General features: G+C 44.3%; 1 protein-coding gene across 2 annotated transcripts; it reads right to left on the bottom strand.

Moving 5' to 3' along the window:
• Positions 1 to 179: 179 nt before the first annotated feature.
• LOC135532778 (uncharacterized) lies at positions 180 to 26,433 on the bottom strand. Of its 2 annotated transcripts, none has more exons than XM_064960217.1 (6): positions 26,246 to 26,433; positions 25,650 to 25,979; positions 25,254 to 25,532; positions 19,040 to 19,096; positions 1,407 to 1,535; positions 180 to 390 (listed from the first exon to the last, which is right to left on the bottom strand). In XM_064960217.1, exons 1-6 carry the CDS (start codon positions 26,304 to 26,306, stop codon positions 353 to 355), a joined length of 894 nt encoding a protein of 297 aa, XP_064816289.1. In that variant the 5' UTR covers positions 26,307 to 26,433; the 3' UTR covers positions 180 to 352. The 2 variants fall into 2 exon arrangements, with proteins under 2 accessions (XP_064816289.1, XP_064816288.1); XM_064960216.1 differs by having other exon boundaries at positions 180 to 393.
• Between the last annotated feature and the right edge of the window lie 1,228 nt (positions 26,434 to 27,661).

The following is a 27,661-nucleotide window of genomic DNA, read 5'->3' on the forward strand; positions in this document are numbered from 1 at the left end:
ATACATTTTAGAATAAGCATTGTGCTCATTTTAAGTCTGCTTAGGACACAACTTATTAATTAAACAAAACCAAGGAATTTCTCCATGCTGACGTCATTCACAATGGACAGCAAAAATGTAAAACATCAACCAAGGTTTGCTGATATTTGAATCCCTACTACATAAAGGTCTTTAAAAGATACTAAAATAAGAGAACACAACTACAAATTAATACATCTTCCACACTATGCACTAAAATAGATGAACATCAGCTTTAAAAACATGTATAATGTCCTCTGTTACTGAATCAATAAAGCTATAGACAGTTTGAAAGTCTTAGTCCAGCACAGGGAGAAGAGTGAGGAACAGGGGGTCATTCCTCCAGGACATGAATCTCAATACCAGAGGCTTCTTCTATACAGAGAACAAAACAACACATTAGACAACATGTCTCACCATTCATTCTATAGCAGATCATAAAGATGAACTAGTTAATAGAGGATTAGATGGACAAGATGACTACGTCAAAGGACTATTCATGACCTGATTCCATTTCAGTTCACACGTCTGAAGATCAGAATATGTGAATGTAATGTGTTGTTTGCTCCATGTGTTCTATGGAGGATGGTAGGTTGGTGGTTGAAGATATCCCTCTAGTGGTGTGGGGGCTGTGCCTTGGCAAAGTGGGTGGGGTTATATCCTTCCTGTTTGGCCCTGTCCGGGGGTGTCCTCGGATGGGGTCACAGTGTCTCCTGACCCCTCCTGTCTCAGCCTCCAGTATTTATGCTGCAGTAGTTTATGTGTCGGGGCTAGGGTCAGTTTGTAATATCTGGAGTACTTCTCCTGTCCCTTTCGGTGTCCTGTGTGAATTTAAGTATGCTTTCTCTAATTCTCTCTTTCTCTCTTTCTTTCTCTCTCTCGGAGGACCTGAGCCCTAGGACCATGCCCCAGGACTACCTGACATGATGACTCCTTGCTGTCCCCAGTCCACCTGGCCGTGCTGCTGCTCCAGTTTCAACTGTTCTGCCTCATTATTATTCGACCATGCTGGTCATTTATGAACATTTGAACATCTTGGCCATGTTCTGTTATAATCTCCACCCGGCACAGCCAGAAGAGGACTGGCCACCCCACATAGCCTGGTTCCTCTCTAGGTTTCTTCCTAGGTTTTTGGCCTTTCTAGGGAGTTTTTCCTAGCCACCATGCTTCTACACCTGCATTGCTTGCTGTTTGGGGTTTTAGGCTGGGTTTCTGTACGGCACTTTGAGATATCAGCTGATGTACGAAGGGCTATATAAAATACATTTGATTTGATGGAACCATTCATAATGTTTAGGTCTATACAGTCCTTTCAGATCTGTGAACTCTGATGTTGTGGGAGGAGTTAGGAACCTAAATGGAACTGGACCAATGCCTGTGACTCTCACCTGCTTGTGGGGGCAGAGCCTTGGGTGGGCGGATCCTCCTTGTGTGAATAGTGACTATGGCAGCCATGATGGTCAGTGTCACAAAGAGCATGATGTGACTGATGGGCAACTTAACAGCATTACTGGTACCTGGACAATGAGACAGACAGTGATTAAACACAGTCAATCATTTAGATTGATTTAAATGAAAGTAAAGTTTGTATCACACACCGGTCAATAGAGGATGCTGAGGACCAATATCCATCAGCCAAACAACTTCACCTCTGTCTGAACACCATCGATCTAGCTGAGTGTTTTAATTTGTGTGTAATGGATTATGATTGTTCACACCATCCACTAAATAATTGAAAGGTTATATAACACCTTCAACCTGGAGTATCGGTATTTGGCTTCACAGAGAAGCAGGAATTCACACAGGAAGAGAGAAGTGTGAACGGCACCACAGCCAAGTAGAAGAGGCTGTACTTCCTGGATAGTAGTGTCGTGGACAGACATATTTGAATAGTGTATATACAGTTTATTATATATACATCACATTCAACTTGTAAAAAGACCATGGAATTAGCCTATTATAATGTAGATCTGACTCCATAAGATAAATAGTAACATGCAAGAGAAAATGGTTGAACATTATGCAACAATTATTAGTTGTTTAGCTGACTAAGATGAAATAGTTGTCATGAGATTGGAATTCTAACTAGAATTATGTTTAATTACTTTGTAAAATTACTGGTTTCACATACAAGGCACCAAGCTGAAGTTTCAAAGCATTAAGTAGCATTACAATACATTATTCTAAGCATGGAGAGAGAGAGAGAGAGAAAGGGAGGGAGAAAGAGGGCGAGAGAAAGGGAGGGGGAGAGGGGGAGAGAGTGTGAGAGAGAGGGAGAGAGACAGAGAGAGAGAGACACAGAGAGAGGGGAGAGAGAGAGGGAGAGAGAGGGAGAGAGAGAGAGAGAGAGAGAGAGAGAGAGACACAGAGAGAGGGAGAGAGAGGGATAGAGACACAGAGAGAGGGAGAGAGAGGAGGGAGAGAGACACAGAGAGGCGGAGAGAGAGAGGGAGAGAGACAGAGAGAGGGGGAGAGAGAGAGAGAGGGAGAGAGACACAGAGAGAGGGAGAGAGAGAGGGAGAGAGACACAGAGAGAGGGAGAGAGAGAGGGAGAGAGACACAGAGAGAGGAGAGAGACAGAGGGAGAGAGACACAGAGAGAGGGAGAGAGGGAGGGAGAGAGACAGAGGGAGAGAGACACGGAGAGAGGGAGAAAGAGGGCGAGAGAAAGAGAGAGGAAGAGAGGGAGGGAGAGAGAGAGGGAGAAAGAGGATGAGAGAGAGCGAGAGAAAGAGAGAGGAAGAGAGGGAGGGAGAGAGAGAGGGAGAGAGACAGAGAAAGATAGAGGAAGAGAGGGAGGGAGAGAAAAAGGTAGAGAGACAAAGATAGAGCAAGAGAAAGATAGAGGGAAAGAGAGAGGGAGAGAGACAGAGAGAGAGCAGAGAGAGAGGGAGAGAGATAGGGAGAAAGAGAGACACAGAGAGAGGGAGAAAGAGGGCGAGAGAAAGAGAGAGGAAGAGAGGGAGGGAGAGAGAGAGAGCAAGAGAAATAGAGGGGGAGAGAAACACAGAGAGAGGGAGAGAGAGAGGGAGAGAGACAGAGAGAGAGAGGGAGAAGGAGGGCGAGAGAAAGGGAGAGGGACAGAGGGAGGGTGAGAGAGAAAGAGAGAAAGAGAGAGGGAGAGAGAGAAAGAGAGAGAGAGAGAGGGAGAGAGAGAAATCATAGCCTGAAAGGCCATTTCCCAAAAGTCCATGGGGTGGAGAGAGAGAGAAAATATCCTCCGTGTACAACGTAGAACACCAAATAATGCATGCAGAGCAGAATTCGGCCGATACCCACTAATTATCAAAATCCAGAAAAGAGACGTTAAATTCGATAACCACCTAAAAGGAAGCGATTCCCAAACCTTCCACAACAAAGCCATCACCTACAGAGAGATGAACCTGGAGAAGAGTCCCCTAAGCAAGCTGGTCCTGGGGCTCTGTTCACAAACACACCCTACAGAGCCCCAGGACAGCAGCACAATTAGACCCAACCAAATCATGAGAAAACAAAAAGATAATTACTTGACACATTGGATAGAATTAACAAAAAAACAGAGCAAACTAGAATGCTATTTGGCCCTACACAGAGAGTACACCGCGGCAGAATACCTGACCACTGTGACTGACCCAAAATTAAGGAAAGCTTTGACTATGTACAGACTCAGCGAGCATAGCCTTGCTATTGAGAAAGGCCACCGTAGGCAGACATGGCTCTCAAGAGAAGACAGGCTATGTGCTCACTGCCCACAAAATGAGGTGGAAACTGAGCTGCACTTCCTAACCTCCTGCCCAATGTATGACCATATTAGAGAGACATATTTCCCACAGATTACACAGATCTACAAAGAATTCGAAAACAAATCCAATTTTGAAAAACTCCCATATCTACTGGCTGAAATTCCACAGTGTGCCATCAGAGCAGCAAGATTTGTGACCTGTTGCCACGAGAAAAGGGCAACCAGTGAAGAACACGCACCATTGTAAATACAACCCATATCTATGCTTATTTATTTTATCTTGCGTCCTTTACCATTTGTACATTGTTAAAACACTGTATATATATATAATATGACATTTGTAATGTCTTTATTGTTTTGAAACTTCTGTATGTGTGATGTCTACTGTTAATTTTTATTGTTTATTTCACTTTATATATTATCTACCTTACTTGCTTTGGCAATGTTAACACATGTTTCCCATGCCAATAAAGCCCTTGAATTGAATTGAATTGAGAGAGAGGGAGAGAGACACAGAGAGAGGGAGACAGAGGGCGAGAGAGAGAGAGAGAGGAAGAGAGGGAGGGAGAGAGAGAGGGAGAAAGAGGATGAGAGAGAGCGAGAGACAGAGAGAGGAAGAGAGGGAGGGAGAGAGAGAGGGAGAGAGACAGAGAAAGAGAGAGGGAAAGAGAGAGGGAGAGAGACAGAGAGAGCAAGAGAGAGAGGGAGAGAAAGGGGAGAAAGAGAGCGAGAGAGAGCAAGAGAAAGACTAAGGAAGAGAGGGAGGGAGAGAGAGAGAGGGAGGGAGAGAGAGAGGGAGAGAGAGAGAGAGTGAGAGAGAAAGAGAGAGAGAGAAAGAGAGAGAGAGAAATCATAGCCTGAAAGACCATGCCCATGGGGTGGAGAGAGAGAGACAGAGGGAGAGAGACACAGAGAGAAGGAGAGAGTGAGATAGAGAGGGAGGGAGAGAGAGAGTCTCACCACAGCAGTTCAGGATCAAAAAAGAGAATAAACAGTGAAACCTTTTTAAAAGCATCTGAGATGTTGACCAATGGCATTAACGGCCGTTCCACAGGTGCATGTTCATTAATTGTTTATGGTTCATTGAACAAGCATGGGATACAGTGTTTTAGCAGATGAGATGTAGTCGTTGTTTGTGTTGTTCGTATGTTTATATCTCATGTGTAAAATGTGTAATATATATATATATTTATTACTATTATTATTATTATTATTGTTTGGTGGGATACTTTTAGCCTTCCATAATGACATCACCATGCTGTAAAATAGTTAATAGACAGAGTTCCAAACCTTTCTGCTAATATTAGACGTTTTCAAATTTATAGAGCATAAAAGTCAGGTGAACAAGTATGTGTGTGTAATTTTATATTTATTTCATTCAAGTAGCGATAATGTAGTTCTGTTGTGATAATGACGTTAGTTGTGTTGTGTCAGAGTTAAGGCCTGGGCCGTCCACCAAGACAATACCTGTAACGATTATGATAAAATATAGGCTACATAACTATAAAACGTTGGTGAGCATCCACACGAGATGAAAGTTGATCATGTATCGTTCTACAGTCCTACTCCTGTCAGTCGACTGATCAACGCATCCTACTGCAGAGCTGCCTATATAAACAGGACCTTTCACAAGGTTTCTTAACACACAGATACTGGTTCAGACCATTCAGTGCTTTCATGGTGTGTTCATTGTCATAGTGACAACTGCAAATAATACTTCAATGTACATGTAGGACTAATGAAAAATAATATAGTAACTTGTATTTAAATGTAGCAATTCAACAACAAATGCCATTTAGCCTGCTCATCTATTACAGCATGTCATTGCATCGTTGTTCAAGTGGTTTGCAAGTGATTTCCATTTTTCTAATGGTTGTCAATTCCTTTGGTTCTTCTTTTTCACTGTGAACATTTCTGTATGTCCTGTGAAACTATTTGCAATTCATCAGTGCAACAATGTTATCATGGCTGGCGAGTTTTACATTCAGTAATTAGCAAGAGCAAGCCTGCTTTATAGTATAAACAATGATACAAGTAAATATCATATAGCTTTTGTAGCCTATAGCTTTTCCTGGGATTTCACGAGAAGAGGAATGGCCTATTCTGGAGAGGCTTGAGTAGCCTGTTGCCTATGGAAACAGCTGGAAGAGAGAGGCAAGTGATGTGTAGCTGAAGTAAAAGCGAAATATTAGCTAGATATTAGGCCATTCACTAGCTAAATATTAGGACTACAGGCTAAATATTTACCTGTCAGAGTGCAAGAAAAATAATGTAACAGATTATGAAATGGCAGCTCTTCGCTCGGTTGTCCGCTTCGTGGGCGTAGAAGTGAACCAATTCAAATAAGTAAATACATTTTGAAATGTTAAACTGTCTATTATTAGCTAGCAGGCCACTGTGTGTAGGTTAATGGGATACCAGCAGGTCTGCAATCTCCCTGGAAGATGGAAGCTTGGAGAGGGGAATGAAGTGAGCTGCTTGGAAAATCTGTTGATGATGGTGAGGATGACTGAGTTATGCTGAGCCTGGCGAATATGGGACTCGATCTCCCAGGAGACAGCGGCAACGATGCAGGTGGATGGCATAATGTTCTCTGGCATGGAACCTGTGTTGTCGTCATTGAACTGACGGGAGAGGACGTCAGGCTTGGTATTCTTAGATCCGGGGTGATAAGTGAGTATAAAGTTGAATCTTCCAAAGAACAATGCCCACCTGGCCTGCCGGGAGCTCAAACGTTTGGCAGTCTGGATGTATGACAGGTTTTTGTGATCCGTCCACCCAATAAAGGGGAGAACCTGAGCCCTCCGACTAGTGACGCCACTCCTCAAGACCCAGCTTCACAGCCAGAAGTTCCTGGTTACCTTTGTCAAAATGTCCTGCTGCAGGTGAGAGTTTGCAGGACAAGAAGGCACATGGGTGGAGCTTCTGATCAGAGGAGGGACGTTGAGACAGAACCTACCCTATTGTGTTGAGGCATCCACCTCGACGACGAACTGGAGTTCTGGGTTCGGATCGGAGCAGAAGTGAAGCTTGAGTTCCCGGAACGCTGCCTCTTCCTCAGGTGTCCAGTGGAACTGAGTGGAGGTGAGAGTGGTGAGGGTCTGCCATACGGCTGTAGTTACAGATGAATCGTTTAAAAAAAATGGCAAACCCCAGCTGTTGGAAATCTTGGTGAATGTGTTGCTGGTCCTTAGAAAATGTCTATATCATCCACATAGACAAAAACGAAGCGTCCAGTCACATCCCACATAACATCATTAACCAGGCTCTGGAAAACAGCAGGAGCGTTAGTGAGACCAAAACGGCATGAACACCGTTGAACGCCGTTTTGAACGCCATGTTCCACTTGTCACCCTCTCTGATGCAGACAAGGTGGTAGGCATTCCGGAGGTCCAGTTTAGTGAACACCGTGGCACCATGGAGGGGGGCAAAAGCAGAACTGGTGCGTGGCAAGGCATACTTGTTCCTAACAGTGAAACTATTCAGCACACGGAAGCCTATGCACGACCTCAGTGACCCAAAAAAACAGCCCCTACCTGAGAGGAAGAAGGCCCACAATGTCCTGCAGCCAGGGAATCCTGGATGTACCCCTCCATAACCTCTTGCCCAGGGTGAGGGAGGTTATACAACCGGCTACAGGGGAGAGGAGCTCCAGGCTGGAGGTCAATAGCGCAGTCGTACGGCCGATGAGGCGGCAGAGACAGGGTGTGGAGCTTGCTGAACACGAGCTAGATCGTGATACTCTAGAGGAATTGATGACAGGTCCGAGGGTACTGGAATAGACTGGGACAAGGCAGAGGGAAGGGCAGAATGTAGACACTTAGAGTGACAAAATGTACGCCTAGTGGTTACCCTTCCAGCAGTCCAGTCGATCTCTGGGATGTGCAGCTTTAACCAAGGATGGCCAAGAACCAGGAGAGAGTGAGTGCAGTCGATTATGTGGAGACTAATCCTTTCCTGGTGATTCCCAGAGAGAAGCAGGATGACCGGCACAGTCCTCCCACTGACACGGACGAGGAGCTGTGCATTGAGAGCGTTGGCATCGAGGGTGAATTGAGTGGAACAGTGTCCAGACCCAACTGGGCAACACCTCGGGCCAGGTAACTCTCATCAGCACCCGAGTCGATGAGGGCAGGTAGAGAAAAGGCCTGGCTTTGCCATACAAGAGTGCTGTCGAGCAAGGGTCTGGGGAATGATGGACCGGCGCTTTGACTCAGCAGTATATCCCCCACAACTTCCGAGCCACCCCCTTTAGCTGGCCGCAGCGAACAAGTGGAGACAAAGTGACCAACCTGGCCTCAGTATAGGCAGCTCCTGGTGCTGACTCGCCTCTGCCTCTCCTCAGGAGAGAGACGTGCCCGGTCGAGCCGTGTGGGTTTAGGTTATGCCTTCTCTCCGACGCTCAAGGAGATGGTTGTGGAAGCAGATGGCGAGAGAGATGAGCTCTTCAAGTCCATCAGGCTTTTGCAAACAAGTTAGATTATTTGTACGTTGTTTAATTATATTTTGATTAATTCAATGTTGATTTATTGAAGAGTTTAAATGTGTTTTAATTGTTAACTTAAAAACATTATTCAAGTTGAAGTAGTGTCAATGTTCATTCATCACAGATCATAAATCAGTCTCATAATTCAGTCTCTAAAGCTTGTCTGTGTTTGTAGCTTTCTCATAATTCAGTCTCTAAAGCTTGTCTGTGTTTGTAGCTTTTTCAAATGACATGACCTTTTGTCCAGTTGTGAGGTCACCAGTCAGTTGTATTTGACTGTCACTGTCTCAGGATATCAGCCATGTGAACCCATCTTGCAGCTTATCATACAGTTATGCATCACCAAGGCAGCCACAGACCTACAGTATGATAACTGGCCTAATGGGCATGTGCACCTTGTCATTGTACATCTGAATCAGAAAATAGCTAAACTCACACATCATTTGCATATTGATGAGCTAGCTATATGTTCTCAATAGTATATGAGATTAACCATAAATCCAATTTTAGACACTATTTTTCAGACATGAAATTGTTTAGTGCAAATGCAACCCTTGTATTCTAGGTACTGTATTGTACATGAAAATAAGGAGCAGGCAATTTGTAGGCTAATTAAAAATGTCGAAGGAAAATAATATGGCTTGGGGAGTGTGGGTATTCTACCTTGTTTATTTGATGAGGATGATTTTAGAACACAAAGATAAATGGATTCGGCTAATGGATTCGGCTATTTCAGACAGACCCGTTGCTGACCCGTTGCTGACAGGTGTATAAAATCGAGCACACAGCCATGCAATCTCCAACGTAAAACATTGGCAGTAGAATGGCCCGACTGAAGAGCTCAGGGACTTTCAACGTGGCACCGTCATAGGATGCCACTTTTCCAACAAGTCAGTTGGTCAAATTTATGCCCTGCTAGAGCTGCCCTGGTCAACTGTGCTGTTATTGTGAATTGGAAACCTCTAGGAGCAACAACGGCTCAGCATGAAGTGGTAGGCCACACAAGCTCACAGAACGGGACCGCCGAGTGTTGAAGTGCGCAGTGGGTAAAAATCGAACACTCGCTACCGAGTTCCATACTGCCTCTGGAAGAAACATCAGCACAATAACTATTCACCGGGAGCTTAATGGAATGGGTTTCCATGACCGAGCAGCCGCACACAAGCCTAACATCACAATTCACATTGCCAAGCTTCGATTGGAATGGTGTAAAGCTTGCCACAATTGGACTCTGGAGCAGTGGAAACGCGTTCTCTGGAGTGATGAATCATGCTTCACCATCTGGCAGTCCAACAGACAAATCTGGGTTTGGTGGATGCCAGGAGAACCCTACCTGCCCCAATGCATAGTGCCAACTGTAAAATTTGGTGGAGGAGGAATAAAAGTCTGGGGCTGTTTTTCATGGTTTGGGCTAGGCCCCTTAGTTCCAGTGAAGGGAAATGTAAACGGGACAGCATACAATGACATTCTAGATTATTCCGTGCTTCCAACTTTGTGGCAACAGTTTGGGAAGGCCATTTCCTGTTTCAGCATGACAAAGCCCCGTGCACACATGGATATTGGTTTTTGGTGGGGAAATTTCACAATTCAATTTGCTCAACACATTCACAAAAGGTGGCTACAGTATGATCACAGTTATGAGGTTTAGGATGCTTGATGTTGATAGTTAGCTCGCAGCACAACCAAACATTGTTGTGCAAATCTCTCTTCACCCACCATCATCAACAACAATCTCTGCACTCCTCCTCCATGCCATTGACTATGATTTTGTATCTGTATTCCAGCAAAGCAAAATCATATAGAATTGGAAAACCAGACACAGCGAAAATTGGCTTTCCTCCATCTCTTTTGGCTGCAATGACAGGCAGAACTACAGTAGCCTACCCAAAGACACTTTTTACATCATGCAGGTTTCTCTGACCAAATAGCCTACCCAAAGACACTTTTTACATCATGCAGGTTTCTCTGACCAAATAGCCTACCCAAAGACACTTTTTACATCATGCAGGTTTCTCTGACCAAATAGCCTACCCAAAGACACTTTTTACATCATGCAGGTTTCTTTGACCAAATAGCCTACCCAAAGACACTTTTTACATCATGCAGGTTTCTCTGACCAAATAGCCTACCCTAAGACACTTTTTACATCATGCAGGTTTCTCTGACCAAATAGCCTACCCAAAGACACTTTTTACATCATGCAGGTTTCTTTGACCAAATAGCCTACCCAAAGACACTTTTTACATCATGCAGGTTTCTCTGACCAAATAGCCTACCCTAAGACACTTTTTACATCATGCAGGTTTCTCTGACCAAATAGCCTACCCAAAGACACTTTTTACATCATGCAGGTTTCTCTGACCAAATAGCCTACCCTAAGACACTTTTTACGTCATGCAGGTTTCTCCTATCAAATATTCTAACCTAAATGGCACCCAATCAAATAAAAAATGTACTGTCAAACAATATTTTCTAAAAACAGGACAGGTCAAAGTAAAATGGACAATACGGAATTGACAATCACCCCATTGTCACCCCATTGTTTCACCCCATTGTTATCATCAGTGGTGTCAAGTTTGTATCCGTCAATTTTTCACAAGCTGATTATAGCGAAAAATAAAATACTTCTGCCTTTCCCACTGTGTAAACACATTGTAAATAGTGTCATGATAACTTGATAAAGTTGGGTAGCTGATATTCGGGGCTTAAATAGCCAAACTGATTAGTCTCAGGAATCAGGACTAATAATGCCAATGCAACAGCCTGTTTTACAAATTGTGGGCCTCCCACATGGATGGATGGGCATGCTTAAAATTCCATTTAGGGCCAACATGGTAGACTGCACCCCAGTAAGCACGAGCCAATATCTTTTTCTGGTTCTTTCCAGACTGGACATTTTTTGGGGTGTTTTACATACAGTAGGCTAAAATTCAATTTCAGGCAACACTGTAGGCTACACATCAGTAAGCACGAAGTGACACAGAGGGCCTTTTGAACATTAAAAAAAAAATGTTGCAGTCTGGACCGGCCTTGATTTCCACATCCATGGACATTAGTTTTTGGTCCAGATCTGACCAGTCATAGTTTGACTGGTTTGATTGTATGTTTGATTAAGATTTTTTCCGGTCTGGCCTTGATTACATCTTTTCAACTTTCATTCATAACAAAAAATGTCCTTGATTTCAACAGCAGGAAAAAAAATACATATTTTCAACATCTGTAAACTTCAACGTCCTAACGTCAACGTCTGGTAAATACGTCTTTAAGACGTCTTTTCAACCTCATTTTGAATACTGGGACTCTAACAGTTTTGCTGGGAGCCATTTTTTGGTCTTGCCTGAATGGCAAGGACCTGCCTGCTTTTCTCCAGGCTGCTCTCTGTAGTCCCTGGAATGCAAAGCCAATAACTTGACAATCATAATGTTAGGCCTACGTTTTTAGACAAGAAAATGATTGGGCTGCAACAACACAGTGCAATGAGGAATGTATTATTGAGAATACACAGTTATTGTCCATCGGCTGTAAAATGCAGTAATATATAGGCTAATTTGAAAAAACACTCATATCCTGTTTTGTTTCTGTCTACGTGTCACGCCCTGGTCGAAATATATTGTGTTTGTCTTTATTTATTTGGTCAGGCCAGGGTGTGACATGGGTTTATTGTGGTGTGTTTTGTCTTGTTTTTTTTAGGTATTGGGTGTGTGGTTTAGTGGGGGTGTCTAGCATAGTCTATGGCTGTCTGGAGTGGTTCTCAATCAGAGGCAGGTGTTTATCGTGGTCTCTGATTGGGAACCATATTTAGGCAGCCATATTCTTTGAGTATTTCGTGGGTGATTGTTCCTGTGTCTGTGTTTGTTGTCACCAGATAGGCTGTATAGTTTTTCACGGTCCGTTTGTTGTTTTTGTTTGTTTTCTTCGTCATTAAACATGTCTCAAAAATACCACGCTGCATTTTGGTCCGCTTCTCCTTCGACAGACGAGAACCGTTACACTACGCCCGATTATGCAACTATTTGGATCAGTTTGGGTCTATTGTAGACCGTTTAGAAGGTTCAGAAAGGTACATTAGCAGGCCAGTAATGTTTTAGGCCTATTTTGTCAGGATGTAGGCCGGTGTTAAGATAGGCCTACTATAGGAAAACTCTCTGCCCGTTAATGCTGTAGCCTACTTTATATTCAGCAAGGAAGAGCAAGCCTATATCTCTCCTCCTATTAGTAGGCTAAAGAAAATTAATTGAAGTAAGTGTCCATCAAGCTTTTGTAGTCTGGATTTTCCTGGCCTGGGACTCCACTAGACTTAAAAGGAATAGTTGTGGCAGCGGAGAGGTGCATAATAGCACTGCAGAACAATGAAGACAGACAAGATTGAGATGTAGCCTATAGCCAAACTTAGAAGGGTAAGAATATTAGCCTATAATTCATTAAAAACCTCTTGGGGATAGGCATCCCGTGAACGGGACAGTTGTAAATCATGCAGCGCCGTGTGTCACGATCGCAGATTTTTAGAAAAACAACAAATGTTGGTACATATAAGAGTGTTATATTGGCTGAAAGCTTAAATTCTTGTTAATATAACTGCGTGTCCAATTTACAATAGCTACTACTGCGAAAAAATGCCATGCTATTGTTTGAGGAGAGCTCCTAACAACAAAACACTTTTTTTCACTGCGATAGGTTTGATAAATTCACCTCTGAAGATAGAATGTGGACTTACATTCTGAAATCTTGCTCTGATTTATCGTCCAAAGGGTTCCAGAGATAGCATGAACTTTTGTTTTGTTAGATAAAATCCTTTTTCATATCCTAAAATGGTTCATATAGCATGCACGATCGATTTTGTATTTCCACTCGTTCAATTATCAAATAAAGGAATCTGTGAAAATCTAACTCTAAATGGTGTTTCAACCAATCAAACCACATTCACATTCATTCCTCAGAGATCCTAGACTGTAACCAGACTTCACTATATCATTTGGAGTGCAGTATATCCTATAGGACACCAAATTTGGTCAGAGAGCGACGCCTCCACGGCACGCCGATGACGCGGATGTTCTTCACTTGATTGACTGTAACTTTGTGAAATAAGCACCAATCGGGGTCAAACAAAGCTAGCTAGATAGACAATGAGCTGGGCTTTATGGGAACCCCTGTTTTTGTCGCAAAATGTAGCTGCTAACCTTGTGCGACAGCAAGTCTTTTCCTTTTGGACAAAAATCAGAAGAATGTGGAGAGTTATGAAGTTGTGAAAACTGGGTGTTTTGCAAATGTTGAACTTACAATATGGCTACTAATACTGGAAAGCTAAATGAAAGTCCAAGTATACAGATTTGACAATATTCTTGTAGAAAAATGTAATGTGAATGTAAATATCTCCTTCACAATTTGCCTAAATGTACCTGGGTGACTTCACACTAAATGTCATGTAGTTTGATCATACTTTAAAACGTCTTGGTGACAGGGGGCAGTAACACAGATCATCCCGTCTTCAATTTTATCGATAATTTACGTAAAAAATACCTACAGTTGTATTACAAAAGTAGTTTGAAATGTTTTGGCAAAGTTTACAGGTAACTTTTGAGATATTTTGTAGTTACGTTGTGTCTTTCTGGATCAAACGCGCCAAATAAATGGACATTTTGGATATATATCGACGGAATTAATCGAACAAAAGGACCATTTGTGATGTTTATGGGACATATTGGAGTGCCAACAAAAGAATCTCGTCAAAGGTAAGGCATGAATTATATTTTTATTTCTGCGTTTTGTGTCGTGCCTGCAGGGTTGAAATATGTTTTCTCTCTTTGTTTACGGAGGTGTTATCCTTAGTTAATAGCATCGTTTGCTTTCGCCGAAAAGCATTTTTGAAATCTGACATGTTGGCTGGATTCACAACAAGTGTAGCTTTAATTTGTTATCTTGCATGTGTGATTTCATGAAAGTTTGATTTTTATAGTAATTTATTTGAATTTGGCACCCTGCATTTTCCCTGGCTTTTGGCCAGGTGGGATGCTAGAGTCCCAAATATCCCAGAGAGGTTTTAAATCTGAAACTTTGCACATACACTGCTGTCATCGGAATTACAACCAGAGTGATGGCTAGATTTGGAACCTTTCTGTTGCATTTCAAAGATGGTGGTAGAAAACAAACGGTTGTTGTTTTCTTCTTTGTATTATCTTTTACCAGATCCATTGTGTTATATTCTACTACATTCAATTCACGTTTCCACAAACTTCAAAGTGTTACGCGGGACTAGGTGTGTGTGCAGGAATCAGACGCAGAGAGAGAGTAAAAAAAGTGCTTTACTATTGCACACCTATCTGATAAGCCCAATACAATGCAGGGCACTATACCAGACAACCCAAAACCACAGGGTGTCCAGTATAGAAAATAAAATACACTATGACCTAATATGTACACACGTAACAAAAGACAAACACGCACAAAACAAGGGCGGGTCAAACTACTACATATAGGGAAGCTAATTAAACCAAAATACACACAGGTGAAACTAATAAGACCAAACCAACAGACAAACGAAAAAGGGATCGGTAGCGGCTAGTAGGACGGTGACGACGACAGCCGAGCACCGCCCGAACAGGCAGGGGAGCCAACTTCGGCGGAAGTCGTGACAGTTACCTTTCAAATGGTGCCAACAATATGCATATCTTTGCTTTAGTGCCTGAGCTACAGGCAGTTAGATTTGAATATGTCATTTAGGCAAAAATTGAAAAACGAAGTTTTTAACTCAATGTTAGGCTTCATACTGCAGTGAATTTATCCAGTCAATTTACACAGTGAAAGAAAAAAAAGTGTACCATTTACACTATGTGCACTACGGGAGCTGCGCTGAGTGAGCTCACTCACAATCCCTGGGTATGCCGTTCAAAAAGATACCTGCCTGACTGGGCAACCATTTGGATCAGTTTTTTTTCCTCTACAAGGTCCATGCACATTAGCAGAACAGTAATATCACTGATACACCCATATTTAGTAATATGGTATATTCTAGTGGCATGCATATGAATTATGATTATGCGCAAGCGCAGAGGAAGTTGTATCCATAGTGGATAGAGCCCCACCACTAAAATAATCTTTGGGCCCGCAGTGGAACACTATAAGACCCATACAACATAGCAGTCAAACATGTAAATTGTTCAAATCGTTTATTCACCATTCATTTTTTTACCATAGGGGATTCCAGAAACAGGTCTTTCACTTTCACGTCGTCCTTCAATCTCACACAAATTATCAAGGAACCTACCAGGTACAACCCTAAATCCGTAAACACGGGCACCCTCATAGATATCATCCTGACCAACCTGCCCTTCAAATACACCTCGGTTGTCTTCAACCAGGATCTCAGCGATCACTGCCTCATTGCCTGCGTCCGTAATGGGTCCGTAGTCAAACGACCACCCCTCATCACTGTCAAACGCTCCCTAAAACACTACAGCGAGCAGGTCTTCCTAATCGACCTGGTCCGGGTATCCTGGAAGAATATTGACCTCCTCTCGTCAGTAGAGGATTCCTGGTTGTCCTTTAAAAGTGCTTTCCTCACCATCTTAAATAAGCATGCCCTATGCTAAAAAGGTAGAATTAAGAACAGATATAGCCCTTGGTTCACTCCAGACTTGACTGCCCTTGACCAGCACAAAAACACATTGTGGCGTACTGCATTAGCATCGAATAGTCCCTGTGAAATGCAGCTTTTCAGGGAAGTTAGGATCCAATATACACAGGCAGTTATGAAAGCAAAGGCTAGCTTTTTCAAACAGACATTTGCATCCTGTAGCACAAATTCCAAAAGATTTGGGACAAAGTAAAGTCCATGGAGAATAAGAGCACCTCCTCCCAGCTGCCCACTGCACTGAGGCTAGGAAACACTGTCACCACCGATAAATCCACGATAATCGAGAATTTCTAGAAACATTTTTGAAACAGTTTTCCCCAGGCTGGCCATGCTTTCCACCTGGTTACCCCTACCCCAGCCAACAGTTCTGCACCCCCCGCAGAAACTTTCCCAAGCCCCCCTTGCTTCTCATTCACCCATTTCCAGATAGCTAATGTTCTGAAAGAGCTGCAAAATCTGGACCTCTTCAAATCAGCTGGGCTAGACAATCAGGACCCTCTCTTTCTAAAGTGAACCACCGTAATTGTTGCAACCCCTATTACCAGCCTGTTCAACCTCTCTTTCGTATAATCTGAAATCCCTAAAGATTGGAAAGCTGCCGCGGTCATCCCCCTCTTCAAAGGGGGGGAGACATTCCAGACCCAAACTGTTACAGACCTATATCTATCCTACCCTGCCTTTCTAAGGTCTTTGAAAGCCAAGTTAACAAACAGATCACCGACCATTTCAAATCCCACCGTACCTTCTCCGCTATGTAATCTGGTTTCCGAGCTGGTCATGGGTGCACCTCAGCCACGCTCAAGGTCCTAAACGATATAATAATCGCCATCGATAAAAGACAATACTGTGCAAACGTATTCATCAACCTGGCCAAGGCTTTCGACTCTGTTATTCGCCACATTCTTATAGGCAGAGTCAGCAGCCTTGGTTTCTCAAATGACTGCCACGCCTGGTTTACCAACTACTTCTCAGACAGAGTGTGTCAAATCGGATGGCCTGTTGTCCAGACCTCTGGCAGTCTCTATGGGGGTTCAGGGTTCAATTCTCAGGCCGACTCTTTTCTATGTATACATCAATGATGTCGCTCTTGATGCTGGGGATTCTCTGATCCACCTCTACGCAGACGACACCATTCTGTATACTTCAGGCCCTTCTTTGGACACTGTGCTAACTAACCTCCAGACAAGCTTCAATGCCATACAACTCTCCTTCCATGGCCTCCAACTGTTCTTAAATGCAAGTAAAACTAAATACATGCTCTTCAACCAATCGCTGCCCACACCTGCCCACCTGTCCAGCATCACTACTCTGGACGGTTCTGACTTAGAATATGTGGACAACTACAAATACCTAGGTGTCTGGTTAGACTGTAAACTATCCTTCCAGACTCCAATCCAAAATTACATCTAGAATCGGCTTCTTACTTCGCAACAAAGCATCCTTCACTCATGCTGCCAAACATACCCTCGTAAAACTGACTATCCTACCGATCCTTGACTTCGGTGATGTCATTTACAAAATAGCCTCAAACACTCTCCTCAGCAAATTGGACGCAATCTATCACAGTGCCATCTTTTTTCTCACCAAAGCCCCATATACTACCCACCACTGCGACCTGTATGCTCTCATTGGCTGGCCATCGCTTTATATTCATTGCCAAACCCACTGGCTCCAGGTAATTTATAAGGCTTTGCTTGGTGAAGCCCCGCCTTATCTCAGCTCACTGGTCACTATAGGAGCACCCACCCGTAGCATGCGCTCCAGCAGGTATATTTCACTGGTCACACCCAATTCCAATTCCTTTGGTTGCCTTTCCTTCCAATTCTCTGCTGCCAATGACTGGAATGAATTGCAAAAATCACTGAAGCTGGAGACTCATATCTCCCTCACTAACTTTAAGCACCAGTTGTCAGAGCAACTCACAGATCATTGCACCTGTACACAGTGTAACGGCTTTCTTTATGTGAAGGAGTTTCGGACCAAAATGCGGCGTGGCTATTGAGATTCATGTTTAATAAAACAAAGGAAACACGAATCAATACAAAAACAATAAACGTAACGTGAAAACCGAAACAGCCTAAACTGGTGCAAACTAACACAAGAACAGGAACAATCACCCACACTAAAGAATATGGCTGCCTAAATATGGTTCCCAATCAGAGACAATGATAAACACCTGCCTCTGATTGAGAACCACTTCAGGCAACCATAGACTTTTCTAGATAACCCTACTAATTCACAATCCCAACACCTACAAAAAAACAGACAAAACACACCACATAATAAACCCATGTCACACCCTGGCCGGACCAAAATAATAAAGAAAACATAAAATACTCAGACCAGGGTGTGACACACAGCCCATCTGTAAATCGGCATTCATTCAACTACCTCATCCTCATATTGTTATATTTTTTGTTGTTGCTCATTTGCACCAGTATCTCTACTTGCACATTCATCTTCTGCATATCTATCACTCCAGTGTTTAATTGCTAAATTGTAATTATTTCGCCACTCTGGCCTATTTATTGCCTAACCTCCCTAATCTTACTACATTTGCACACACTGTATATAGATGTTTCTATTGTGTTATTGCCTGTGTTTGTTTATCCCAGGTGTAACTCTGTGTTGTTTGTGTCACACTGCTTTGCTTTATCTTGGCCAGGTAGCAGTTGTAAATGAGAACTTGTTCTCAACTGGCTTAACTGGTTAACTAAAGGTCAAAATAATAAATAAAAAAACAGGAACAGTACTCATTTATGTATCTAGATGGCACATGGAAGATGTACTATTTCTGATTTAATTTTTCCTGAGGCGTTGAAGGTGACGTCACCACCATCTTCTGTGCCCTTTAATATTTAGTTCAGGAGGAGAAAAACATCCTCTTTTAAATAACTCTTCATCATCAGACACATACAGTAGAGTGCAGGGTGCTTGTTCACTCATCACTGATATCAGGAGTTTACTTTGGCGTGGGATGTTACATAGACAAGCAGGGATTCATATGGGAACAGAGAAGTGTGAAATGCACCACAGCAAATGTGAAGAACAAAACATAAGTTGGACTGCATATACTGTATATGCTTTGTGTTGACCAAGGTAATACATCTGACTTTGGCCCCATGCTGTACCACTCATACAATCTACAATACAACTGAGAAGGGATATAGTATGAAATACAATACCAGCAGAAGATGGGGAGGTGGTTGACAAGGCTGGTCTTGCAGTAGAGGCTGTACTTCCTGGATAGTAGTTGAAAAAAGAGTGACCACTTTTCATTGGTGAGTAATGGTGACATCACAGTACAGAATGCATCCACATCCAGTGACTCTGTGTTGCCTGTTGAGTTTTCTCTACTCAATCTGTTAAATCTTTCTCCAATCTCTAGAGCACTAGACAAGCAGTATTTCCTATAAATATGTTTGGGGCTGTTTTTAAATCAAATCAAATCAAATTTTATTTGTCACATACACATGGTTAGCAGATGTTAATGCGAGTGTAGCGAAATGCTTGTGATTCTAGTTCCGACAATGCAGTGATAACCAACAAGTAATCTAACTAACAATTCCTAAACTACTGTCATATAAACAGTGTAAGGGGATAAAGAATATGTACATAAAGATATATGAATGAGTGATGGTACAGAGCAGCATAGGCAAGATACAGTAGATGGTATCGAGTACAGTATATACATATGAGATGAGTATGTAAACAAAGTGGCATAGTTAAATTGGCTAGTGATACATGTATTACATAAAAATGCAGTAGATGATATAGAGTACAGTATATATGTATACATATGAGATGAATAATGTATGGTATGGAAACATTATATTAGGTAGCATTGTTTAAAGTGGCTAGTGATATATTTTACATCATTTCCCATCAACTCCCATTATTAAAGTGGCTGGAGTTGAGTCAGTGTGTTGGCAGCAGGCCTTCAATGTTAGTGGTTGCTGTTTAATAATAGTCTGATGGCCTTGAGATAGAAGCTGTTTTTCAGTCTCTCGGTCCCAGCTTTGATGCACCTGTACTGACCTCGCCTTCTGGATGATAGCGGGGTGAACAGGCAGTGGCTCGGGTGGTTGCTGTCCTTGATGATCTTTATGGCCTTCCTGTAACATCGGGTGGTGTAGGTGTCCTGGAGGGCAGGTAGTTTGCACCCGGTGATGCGTTGTGCAGACCTCACTACCCTCTGGAGAGCCTTACGGTTGTGGGCGGAGCAGTTGCCGTACCAGGCGGTGATAAAGCCCGCCAGGATGCTCTCGATTGTGCATCTGTAGAAGTTTGTGAGTGCTTTTGGTGAAAAGCCGAATTTCTTCAGCCTCCTGAGGTTGAAGAGGCGCTGCTGCGCCTTCTTCACGATGTTGCGCCTTCTTCAGGATGCTGTCTGTGTGAGTGTACCAATTCAGTTTGTCTGTGATGTGTATGCCGAGGAACTTAAAACTTACTACCCTCTCCACTACTGTTCCATCAATGTGGATAGGGGGTGCTCCCTCTGCTGTTTCCTGAAGTCCACAATCATCTCCTTAGTTTTGTTGATGTTGAGTGTGAGGTTATTTTCCTGACACCACACTCCGAGGGCCCTCACCTCCTCCCTGTAGGCCGTCTCGTCGTTGTTGGTAATCAAGCCTACCACTGTTGTGTCGTCCGCAAACTTGATGATTGAGTTGGAGGCGTGCGTGGCCACGCAGTCGTGGGTGAACAGGGAGTACAGGAGAGGGCTCAGAACGCACCCTTGTGGGGCCCCAGTGTTGAGGATCAGCGGGGTGGAAATGTTGTTGCCTACCCTCACCACCTGGGGGCGGCCCGTCAGGAAGTCCAGTACCCAGTTGCACAGGGCGGGGTCGAGACCTAGGGTCTAAAGCTTGATGACGAGCTTGGAGGGTACTATGGTGTTAAATGCCGAGCTGTGGTCGATGAACAGCATTCTCACATTGGTATTCCTCTTGTCCAGATGGGTTAGGGCAGTGTGCAGTGTGGTTGAGATTGCATCGTCTGTGGACCTATTTGGGCGTTAAGCAAATTGGAGTGAGTCTAGGGTGTCAGGTAGGGTGGAGGTGATATGGTCCTTGATGACGGAAGTGAGTGCTACGGGGCGGTAGTCGTTTAGCTCAGTTACCTTAGCTTTCTTGGGAAAAGGAACAATGGTGGCCCTCTTGAAGCATGTGGGAACAGCAGACTGGTATAGGGATTGATTGAATATGTCCGTAAACACACCAGCCAGCTGGTCTGCGCATGCTCTGAGGGCGCGGCTGGGGATGCCGTCTGGGCCTGCAGCCTTGCGAGGGTTAACACGTTTAAATGTTTTACTCACCTTGGCTGCAGTGAAGGAGAGTCCGCATGTTTTCGTTGCAGGCCGTGTCAGTGGCACTGTATTATCCTCAAAGCGGGAAAAAAAGTTATTTAGTCTGCCTGGGAGCAAGACATCCTGGTCCGTGACTGGGCTGGTTTTCTTTTTGTAGTCCGTGATTGACTGAAGACCCTACCACATACCTCTTGTGTCTGAGCCGTTGAATTGAGATTCTACTTTGTCTGTATACTGACGCTTAGCTTGTTTGATAGCCTTGCGGAGGGAATAGCTGCACTGTTTGTATTCGCTCATGTTACCAGTCACACCTTGCCCTGATTAAAAGCAGTGGTTCGCGCTTTCAGTTTCACGCGAATGCTGCCATCAATCCACGGTTTCTGGTTAGGGAATGTTTTAATCGTTGCTATGGGAACAACATCGTCAACGCACGTTCTAATGAACTCGCACACCGAATCAGCGTATTCGTCAATGTTGTTGTCTGACGCAATACGAAACATATCCCAGTACACGTGATGGAAGCAGTCTTGGAGTGTGGAATCAGCTTGGTCGGACCAGCGTTTGACAGACCTCAGCGTGGGAGCTTCTTGTTTTAGTTTCTGTCTGTAGGCAGGGATCAGCAAAATGGAGTCATGGTCAGCTTTTCCAAAAGGAGGACGGGGCAGGGCCTTATATGCGTCGCGGAAGTTAGAATAACAATGATCCAAGGTTTTGCCAGCCCTGGTTGCTCAATCGATATGCTGATACAATTTAGGGAGTCTTGTTTTCAGATTAGCCTTGTTAAAATCCCCAGCTACAATGAATGCAGCCTCAGGATGTATGGATTCCAGTTTGCAAAGAGTCAAATAAAGTTTGTTCAGAGCCATCGATGTGTCTGCTTGGGGGGGAATATATACGGCTGTGATTATAATCGAAGAGAATTCTCTTGGTAGATAATGCGGTTGTCACGCCCTCGCCATAGTTTACTTTGTATGTTTCTATGTTTTGGTTGGTCAGGGTGTGATCTGAGTGGGCATTCTATGTTGGATGTCTTGTTTGTCTATTTCTGTGTTTGGCCTGATATAGTTCTCAATCAGGGGCAGGTGTTAGTCATTGTCTCTGATTGGGAACCATATTTATGTAGCCTGGGTTTCACTGTGTGTTTGTGGGTGATTGTTCCTGTCTCTGTGTTTTGCACCAGATAGGGCTGTTTAGGTTTTCGCACGTTTGTTATTTTGTTAGTTTATTCGTGTATAGTCCCTCGTCTCTTGATTTAAATAAAATGAATCACAACCACGCTGCATTTTGGTCCGCTCCTCCTTCCCACAAGGAAAACCTTGACAGAATCACCCACCACAACAGGACCAAGTGGCGTGGTAACAGGTAAAAGCAACAGCAGGAGCAACAAAAAAAAGGAATGGACATGGGAGGACGAATTTGACGAAGGACCCTGGGCTCAGCCTGGAGAAAATCGCCGCCACAAGGAAGAACTGGAGGCGATGAAAGCGGAGAGGCGCCGGTATGAGGAGGCAGCACCGCGACGCGGATGGAAGCCCGAGAGTCAGCCCCAAAAATTTCTTGGGGGGGGCTCAGGGAGAGTGTGGCAGAGTCAGACCTGAGTCCACTCTCCCTGTTTATCGTGAGGAGCCAAGGAGGAGACCAGAACCAGAGCCGGTGTTGGAGGTGAGCGAAACAGAGACTGTGAAGGAGTTAATGGGGAAATTGGAGGAGAGAGTAATGAGGGAGTTGCTGTGTTGGTGCTTTAAATATGGTATTCGCCCGAATGAGCGTGTCGGGGATTTGATGGCACCTGGGTCAGCGCTCCATACTCGTCCTGAGGTGCGTGCTAGTCGGCTGGTGAAATTGGTGCCAGCCTCACGCACCAGGCCTCCTGTGCACCTCCCTAGCCTTGCATGTCCTGTGCCAGCACTGCTCTCAAGATCTCCAGTACGCCTTCACGGTCTAGCCCATCCTGTGCCACCTCCACACACCAGCCCTCCGATGGCAGCTCCCCGCACCAGGCTTCCTGTGCATGTCCTCGGCCCAGTACCACCAGTGCCAGCACCACTTATCAGGCCAAGAGTGCGCCTCGCCTCTCCAGCGCTGCCGGAGCCTTCCTCCTCTCCTGCGCTGCCGGAGTCTCCCGCCTGTTCAGCGCAGCCAGAGACTTCCTCCTCTCCTGCGCTGCTGGAGTCTCCCGCCTGTTTAGCGCTGCCAGAGCCTTCCGCCTCTACAGCGTTGCCGGAGTCTCCTACCTGTTTAGCGCATCCAGAGCTGCCAGCCTGCATGGAGCAGCCAGAGCTGCCATGCTGCATGGAGCAGCCAGAGCTGTCAGTCTGCATGGAGCAGCCAGAGCTGTCAGTCTGCATGGAGCAGCCAGAGCTGTCAGTCTGCATGGAACAGCCAGAGCTGACAGTCTGCATTGAGCAGCCGGAGATGCCAGTCTGCATGGAGCTGCCAGTCTGCATGGAGCAGCCAGAGCTCTCAGTCTGCATGGAGCAGCCAGAGCTGTCAGTCTGCATGGAGTAGCCAGAGCTGTCAGTCTTCATGGAACAGCCAGAGCTGTCAGTCTGCATGGAGCTGCCAGTCTGCAAGGAGCTGCCAGCTTGCAAGGAGCTGCCAGTCTGCAAGGAGCTGCGAGTCTGCAAGGAGCTGTGAGTCTGCAAGGAGCTGTCAATCTGCAAGGAGCTGTCAGTCTGCAAGGAGCTGCCAGTCTGCAAGGAGCTGCCAGTTTGCAAGGAGCTGCCAGACCTCCAGTCTGCATGGAGCAGCCAGAGCTGCCAGTCTGCAAGAAGCCGCCAGAGCTGCCAATCTGCATGGAGCAGCCAGAGTCGCCAGTCTCTGGAAGCCTGGTGCGGGGAGCTGCCACCGGAGGACTGGTGTGTGAAGGTGGCACAGGATGGACTAGACCGTGAAGGAGTACTGGAGAGCCTGAATGCAGGACTGGCACAGGACATGCAAGGCTAGGTAGGTACACAGGAGGCCTAGTGCGTGAGGCTGGCACATTTTTCACCAGCCGACTAACACGCACCTCAGGACTAGTATGGAGCGCTGACCCAGGTGCCATTAAATCCACGACACGCTCCGTCGGACGAATCTTGTACCTAAAGCACCAAACTAGCAACTCCCTCATTACTCTCTCCTCCAATTTCCCCATTAACTCCTTCACAGTCTCTGCTTCGCTCACCTCCAACACCGGTTTGGTCTCCTCCTTGGCTCCTCACGATAAACAGGGAGAGTTGGCTCAGGTCTGTCTCCTGACTCAGCCACTCTCCCTCTGAGCCCCCCCCAATAATTTTTTGGGGCTGACTCACAGGCTTTCCTCTGCACCGTCGTGATTGCCTCTCCAACTCCATTCTCCTATAGCCCTCTTCGCACTGCTCCAGCGAATCCCAGGCGGGCTCCTGCACTCTCTCTGGGTCGACCGCCCCCCTGCCTATTTCATCCCACGTCGTATACTCCATGCTTCTGCTGTCCATAACGACCTCCCTTCGCTGCTCCTGCTGTCGCTGCCTGTTAACACGCTGCTCGGTCTGTGTGTGGTGGGTGATTCTGTAACGGCGTTCTTCGTTTGTAGAAAGAGAGTCGGACCGAAATGCAGCGTGTTAGTTACTCATGTTTTTTAATGAAACAAATGACGATTACATGAAAATACTGAGACAAATACAAAACAACAAAACGGAACGTGAAACCTATGTACAGCCTATCTGGTGAAACTACACAGAGACAGGAACAATCACCCACGAAATACACAGTGAAACCCAGGCTACCTAAATACGGTTCCCCATCAGAGACAACAAGAATCACCTGACTGATTGAGAACCGCCTCAGGCAGCCAAACCTAAACTAAACACACCCCTAATCAACCACAATCCCAATGCCTACAAAAACCCCAATACGACAACACAATAACATAAACCCTTGTCACACCCTGGCCTGACCAACTAATTAACTAAAACACAAAATACTAAGACCAAGGCGTGACAATCAAATTCATCATCAATCACTAATATCGCTAATATCAGGAGAAAGGATCAGGTATGATATTCAACTTTAATATCATCACAGATCTTGTGAACTCATTCAGATTATAGCATAACAAGAACACATACCTGAGAACGTGGAGGTGAAGTCAATGGAGATCTTCACGTTTCCCTTTTCAGTCAGCGTGCAAGTCCACTTCCTGTTGTTGTCCTTCTTCTGGAGTGGCACAGTCAGAGTGATGTCACAGGAAGAATACTGTGTGACCTGGGCATTAGTACCTGTTTTAAGGACCCAGCTGAGACTAAATACTGACGAGCACGTTCCATTTCCCCTTTCGGTGAGCAGAGAACACCGTAAACTCATATTTACATTAGGCTTCAGATCTGTCAACGGTGTGGTAGAGGAGACTGAGAAAGAGAAAACGGTATACAGAATTTGTTGTTTGTTTTCACATTACATATGATTATTAACACCACACTTATACACAGTGACATTTAAACTCTGATTTAAACAGTAATACTCACTAGTTAGAACAGACAGATCAACAGCAGCATCACCTCCATGTTGTGGTCCTGTCTCTGTAACGTATTGTCGACAGGTGTAGAGTCCAACATCCTCAGCTCTGACATCACTAACATGTAGAGAACAGTTAGACCCCACACTCAGTCTGTCTGCTCTCTCTGTCTGGTCACTTTTGCTCTCCCCCAATGTGACCTTTCGAATACTACCATAGGATCCTTTTATGCTATACATCCATGTAGTAGAGGAGCAGTTTGGATAAACCACATTGTTACACGGCAGACTGACATCATCTCCCTCTCTGGAGAACATAGAGAGAGTTTCTCCACTGACACCTGGAAGGAGCATGACATCAGATAATTATTAACTGGTAATACAGATGACATTATATTTCATAGGTATTCTTATTGATATTCTTCAGTGTGCATAATAGTGTAATATACTGTCTATTATACAATAGTGAAGATAAGAGTAAACAGATACACAACAGAAATGTCATCATAATGTTAGTCAAATGTAAACTGAACTAGTTTGGCCGTGTGAAATAAATGTGTTCTATGATCTCTAATGACATATTCTTACTCTCTCTCCCCTGTCTTACCTGATAGCAGGTACAAAACGGTCACAAGCAATCCCAAAAATGACTGAGGGACATCAGCCATGATCCTCTCTCTCTCTCTCTCTCTCTCTCTCTCTCTCTGTCTCTCTCTCTCTCTCCTTTGTCTCTGTGTCTGTCTGTCTCTCTCTCTGTCTCTCTCTGTCTCTGTGTGTGTGTGTTTCTCTGTCTCTTTCCTCTTTCAGAGTGTCTCAGCACTATGAGTTTCTCACCATACAGCAGCATCTCTATTCACCACTATAGCATCACTTCCTCAAAGTGGTCATGGTTTTAATCTAGTTTCTGACACCTTGGTGAGAATCCTCCAGCTCACCAGCAGTTGAAGGCCTTCTACACATGTATGTGAGTCTGTATTAGTGATGCAGGGATTTGGCATTAATGTGGTCATTTTCAAGTGGTGGTCGGTGCTGTTAATTGGATGATTCATTCATATTCCAGTCACCCAGCTCAGTGTAACATCGATAAGTTTATGCTACTACATGATACCAGAATGAATACACCCCTGATCACATGCAAATTAACAAAATACATATTGTTAATTCCTTCTCGCATCTACACTCTCATCCTTTCACCTTGTGGGATCCAGTGCAAAACATCTCCGCTGTCTGTGTCTAGGTGACTAAACCTTTCCAAGCTGACCGTGTCAGCCTGCATTGCTCCCGGTTTGCCACTGGAGTCGCTAGAGTACGATGAGATGAGGACAACCAGGCAAACCTAACCCAAATAAGTCAAATGACATAGTCAAGTGACATAGTCAACACGTCAACATGACATATCAGTGTAATCAAGTCTCTTGTCTCTCCAGGATTGGAAGTCATTCAGAGATGCTGCTGCCACATCATTGGCACTTCCTACAACTCCCTCCCAAGGCCTTCAAAGTGCTCCTGCACAACCACCAGTCCTCTGAACAAGTTTATGTTAGGAAAATTATGATTAAATGACTGAACAAATCATTTTAAATGGAACTGTAACTAAGTAAACTTATACTCTGTTTTATTATATCTGATTAACAATATGAGTTCATAAGAAGGGATTGTGTGACACGGACAAGGAGTAATTAAAGTTAATGAACACCATTCCAACTAGGCAGAAACTAATGGGTTGTGGATTAAGTAAGCAGATAAGATAGTTAACCTATGGTTGAACCGACGAAACTGAGCTCTGGGGTGTTTTAGATAAGGCTGTGAGTGCATTTCTAGGTTTTCTGTTAATTAGAACTGTCAGCTAAGTGGTGATAAATAATGTTGAGGGGTCAACAGTTAATTCAGTTATGTTGTGTGACCTGTGAGTGTGTTAGTGAGTTAGAATGAACTTTTAACCTCACTTGATTCTAGGTCGGGAGGAGGGGATTCATTTTAGGAGCAATGAAATGACGTCATGTTATTATATTTAAACTGTTGC

This window comes from Oncorhynchus masou, unplaced genomic scaffold, assembly GCF_036934945.1.
Source record: "Oncorhynchus masou masou isolate Uvic2021 unplaced genomic scaffold, UVic_Omas_1.1 unplaced_scaffold_2019, whole genome shotgun sequence".
NCBI lineage: Eukaryota > Metazoa > Chordata > Actinopteri > Salmoniformes > Salmonidae > Oncorhynchus > Oncorhynchus masou.